The following is a 5,080-nucleotide window of genomic DNA, read 5'->3' as shown; positions in this document are numbered from 1 at the left end:
TAATGCGGAAGTGGGCGTGGTTAAATCTAAACTGGGTTGGAATAACGATAGACGCGTCCCGCTTACCTATTAAACAGGCTTACATAATACAAAATGTCTATGCACACGTTATTATTATTATTATTATTAATAAAAATAATAATAATTAATAATAATGTATATATATTATTTTTTTTAAATGTAAACACCTCAGGGGTCACATCAAGAGGATTCTGAAATCATCTCGCGACCCCCCGTCGGGGGCTCACTTCATACCATTGTATGAAGTGTCAAACTTCTGCTAAACACCACACCCTCCATTCCTGGTGTGTTTGTTTTATTCACAAGTTGTTCGAGGATGGGCGGGTCAGCCTCAAGCATAACGGCTGATTCCCCAGCGGGCCGGCATGAGTTTCACACAACAAGCGCTCCTACAGAAGGAGCCAATCAGAGAGCAGGACGCCGCTGAACGCGTATTTTGAACTGTGTACAAACTGACCGGGCTGAAAACCTGAGAACACAGGCAGGGAGGCGACGCTCGTCTCTGGGACACGTTTACGGCTAACATTAGTTTTTTTTAACTCTTCACCGATATTGGAACACAACATATTGGATTTTAACAATGAGGAAGAGGTATGGTTTAATACTTTTTTTCGCCATGGAGTCAGTGTGTTAAACGTAAAGTTGCCTAAATGTATTTACAGCAGGTGGCTAACCGTTAGCTTAACTATTTCCAACGTCTGTTAGCTCGATCAGAAACCTGAATTCTGTTTTCTTCGGTTTGAATTTCCCTACGGGTTCCATTGAACTATGTATTCAAAACCGAGTTGACAATATTTTCCACTGTCTGTCTGCCGTCCCTGTAGCGAGGTGCTCGCGGCAGAGTCTGTGTCCTGTCTGAATAAAGCACTGTGCCACCTGAAGGACATTTGGGAGGAGATCGGTATCCCAGAGGACCAGAGACTACAGAGGACTAATGTTGTCAAAAACCACATTAAGGTGAGGCATCATCAGCATGTCTGTGAACGTGCTGCTTTATTCTGTCAGCTAATGTAACGAGATCAGATATAATGAACAGGTTTCGACATACGTGGGTGGGGGGGCTTCTGCAGAGAGCCAGCCATCCTACACTCGAGGAATCCGATCGTTAGTATGCAAAGAAGAGATTACATTTGGGGGTTGCAAGGTGCTCCCATGCACGTTGCCATAGTGTTTTGGTATGAGAAAATAAAAAGCAAGTAATGCAAAGTAAGGAAAGATAATATAGAACAGAAAAAATATAAACAATATGCAGAATATATCTTTCCAAGAGGAAATAACTGTACCAAAGAACGGTTTTGTGCAGGAAAAAAACATTGAAGTTTGCACTAGATCCTAACTGCTACTTGATTATATAACACAGGTTGATATTCAGAATGATGAATGTATGATTATTTAAAAAAAAAAAAAATGGGATCAAGTCTTGTACTTTGGGGATTGGGACATTTTTATATATATAGAAATATATAATTGTATTATCTACATTTTTGCGAATTCTAGACTCCAGATTTCTTAATATTTCCAGAAATATGTTTTACTTGAGGCAACACAATGAAGCTTCAAGTAAACAAACTGGTGAAAGAAAAACTTGTGAAAATATGTTATGACACAGACAGTCATGTGATCTTTTTTTAAAAGTTGAATATTTGCAGGTAACTTTAGTGTGAACTAAAACTATGACCATTAAAGAAGCATTTTTATACAAATGTGTCGGCACCAAGGACCAGTTTTACTCTAAACTAGATTGATATATGGAATTGGAAATAAATAAAATATGTATATCTTCCCGTATTGACAAAAAAAAAACATCAAATGATTGGTTACTGGACTGCAACTATTGCAATATCTTCACACCTCTATTCATAAAGATGATTTATTTTCTGTTCTTTGTCCTGCAGAGTTTACTAGATATGATGGTCAAGGAAGAGGAATCTCTGAGACAAAGACTTGTAAGCAGCATTCAAACATGCAGGACAGACATGGAGAAACTCTGCCTGGAGCTTCAGCTGAATGCGTTCGAGGTAAGAAGCATCTACTGTGACTAAAAACACAAGCCCTGCATTCAGAGCAAATATTTCTATTTCTATTGGTTTTCCTGTCAATCCAGATTGATTGACCTGCTAACTAGCTGTGTTTTTGTTAATAATAAGTAGAGTAGTTATGAGTTGGTTGATGCTAAAACGGATTTGAATGTCTTAAGTATCCCCTATAAAGTGTTCTTGTTGTTATCTTCTGTGTGATAGGAGGAGGGTGGCATCAGCATGCTGCAGCAGGAGAATAACATCCGCACACAGGTGGAGGCTCTGCTGAAGGAGAAGGCTCAGCGCATGCAGCAGCTGAAGGCGCTGCTGGAGCAGGAGCAGGACCTGTGTGACATCCTGTGCTCCGAGCTCTACGGCCTCTCTGCAGACTCTGTCCCCACACTGGAACAACTGGAGAGCTTCAGCCAGCACGTGGCCAGCCAGAACACAGAGAAGGTGGGAGCTCGCTTTGTTACACCCACCCTGTCTAGTTATTTTAGATGAAAGCCTAATTTTGGCAATTTATTTAATGCACGCTCTCAGTAGTTTACTCAAATGTAAACCCTCCTTCCCTCTATGCAACATTTCAAAAGTAGTAGAGCATTTCAAAAGTAGTAGTATAAAATCAAAATACATGGTGGAAAATAGTGCTGATTATCTCACGTCCAAGAAAGTTGCTACAGTTGAGGTGTGTTTTTTTTTTTTTAGTATTAAAATGTCTGTTAGGTTGTCATGTGGGTTGGTGGTTGTTTTCACATGAAACAACATTATTGTTATTATATTAGCAGAAAAATCTGTGTCACACTGTATACCAGCTACTCCATTTTCTCTCTAGTCACGTCACTTTAGGAAATATGGAGAATTCCTTTTGCAACTTGATCTTTCATAATATTCCCTACTGAACTGCAGAAGCCTACAAGTAACAAAACAAATAGCATAGGCTGGATTTCCCCAAAGTCTGTCCTCGATTCACAATTGTATATACACTCCTAATGCTCAATGCTTCTGAATTATTATATTTAACATATAAGATGGTGCTTTTTTTTAATATAAAACTACATATCAGGCTTACACAACAAATGAAAGGTCAGCAACACCACAGAAACGTTTGCCATGGGCAAAAAAATCGGGTCTATACTAATGGACTGTGCTCTTCAGGCGAAGCGGTATGCTGAGTTTGCGGACCTGAAAAGGCAGATCATCCTGTACATGGCAGAGTTGGAACACACCCCCGAGACCAGCTTCGAGAAGGACGTCGTCTGCGAGGACGAGGACGCCTTTTGCCTTTCAAGAGACAACATCTCTTCACTCAAACTGCTTGTCTGTCAGGTAAGATGTTTTTCCTAGCATTGCATTTGATAACGTTTTAAGCAACCCCATTTAAGATAAAGGGGAGTCCTTTCCTCAACAAATTATATAATCTGTCCTATTATTAGACGGATGTGTTGTTGGCTGATGCTAGATGTTTTTTATAATGCATTGCAATGTAAAAAAAAAAAACGATTCATACTCTAACTCCACCAGAGCATTGTGTTTCCAGAAGGCAGAGTTATTAGTGGTTATGTCTCAGTAAGTACAATGGGAGCCAGAGCCTTCAGCTGTACAGCTCTTGTTCTCTTGAACCAGGTTCCAATTTGTTTTCGGGAGGCAGACACCCTCTCCACATTTAAGAACTGACTTTCTTTTTTAAATAAAGCTTACAGTTAAGGTTGGCTCAGGCTTGTCATGAACATCCTCCTGGTTTCTTTATTTGACATGCATTCACATTATGCTCTTGTCATCTGGATTGTCCATGTTGTCATTTGATCGTGTTTTAATCAGATCTGAATTGTACTAACTGTAAATCCCCCTGAGGCCACGTGTAATTAATGATATCGGGCTGTATACATTGATTTGATTTGTTGCCCACCTTATATCAACTGATGCATAGCGACAGTTCAAGCAGTCATTTTGGTGTGTCCTGTCGACCCTGCAGCTGGAGGAAAGCAAGGTGGAGAACGAGGCGAAGTGTGAGGCTAACCGAGAGAAGGTCCAGCGGCTGTGGGACAGACTGCAGGTTCCCCAGGAGGAGAGGGAGGCCTTCAATGATCACATGGTCTCGTCCAGGAAGAGGAACCTGGAAGCGGTGAGAAGCTTGACTGCCTAGTTCGTTTATTTTTAGTTAACTTCATTCCGGGATAGGCTCGGTCAGTCTGGCTTCTTTTTAACACTTTCTTTTCCTTTCTCAGTTACGAGCAGAGGTGCAGCGTCTAGAGGAGCTCAAACTGCTAAACATCTGCAACGTCACCGAAGCCATCCGCTCCGAGATCGCTGTGTTTTGGGAAAAATGTTTCTTCAGCACTGACCAGCGGCAGGATTTCGCTCCCTATTTTAGCGGTATGCTAAAGCCATTTTATCTTTCAATACAGTATTTTTGTTTTAGAAAATAAATAATCTAATACTCTAATTTGCTATTATTTCTTTAGAGACTTTTACTGAAGAGCTTTTGAGTCTGCATGATGCTGAGATCCAGCGCTTGAAGCAGCATTATGAGGAGCACCAAGAGCTGTTTGATGGGGTCCGCCAGTGGGAAGACAGCTGGAGACTCTTCCTCGATCTGGAGGTGAGTACGCTGCGACAGGGTGACAACACAACTCTCAAAGCATCTGAGGCCGGTTGGCTGTACAGATAACTGTCAGCTATTATCCCCCCCAAAAAAATTCAATTTGGAATCAAAGAGCAAAGACATGATGAGTTGTTACATGCAGAAGTAGTAAGAATTTCTTTGAATCCACTAGTCCCATCAGATTGCTCCAGAATCAGCAGTATCTCTTCTATTCAACCTTCATAACTTTGTAATGCTACTTTATGATATATTCTTTGACAGACTATGTACCAAAAAAAGACAGAAATAAACATAAAAGCAACACACACAAATAAAGGAAAATACATAAACACTGGTTGATCCAGGGCAGGGCTCTCGACTAACTTTTTCACCATCCTCCCGGAACCTCCCGAAACTACAATCTAAGCCGTACCGAAATTAATGTGGACCGTCCCGA

General features: G+C 40.8%; 1 protein-coding gene across 9 annotated transcripts in view; it reads left to right on the top strand.

Moving 5' to 3' along the window:
- The first annotated feature begins 473 nt into the window (after positions 1–473).
- prc1b (protein regulator of cytokinesis 1b) overlaps positions 474–5,080 on the top strand; it is a 10,886-nt gene continuing 6,279 nt past the window's right edge. For all 9 annotated transcript variants that reach the window (XR_799820.1, XR_799819.1, XM_010786922.1 and 6 more), the window contains exons 1-8: positions 474–612; positions 846–978; positions 1,917–2,039; positions 2,262–2,495; positions 3,198–3,368; positions 4,015–4,164; positions 4,268–4,415; positions 4,505–4,641. Coding sequence is in view for 7 of the 9 variants with exons in the window: in XM_010786922.1 (XP_010785224.1) it covers positions 602–612; positions 846–978; positions 1,917–2,039; positions 2,262–2,495; positions 3,198–3,368; positions 4,015–4,164; positions 4,268–4,415; positions 4,505–4,641 (1,107 nt within the window). In the remaining 2 variants the exon portion in view is untranslated. The remainder of the gene's footprint in view (positions 613–845; positions 979–1,916; positions 2,040–2,261; positions 2,496–3,197; positions 3,369–4,014; positions 4,165–4,267; positions 4,416–4,504; positions 4,642–5,080) is intronic.

The sequence above is a fragment of the Notothenia coriiceps genome, unplaced genomic scaffold (assembly GCF_000735185.1).
Source record: "Notothenia coriiceps isolate Sejong01 unplaced genomic scaffold, NC01 NC01_scaffold00029798, whole genome shotgun sequence".
NCBI lineage: Eukaryota > Metazoa > Chordata > Actinopteri > Perciformes > Nototheniidae > Notothenia > Notothenia coriiceps.
Note: the sequence above shows the minus strand (reverse complement) of the source record. Positions and strands in the feature narration are given on the sequence as shown.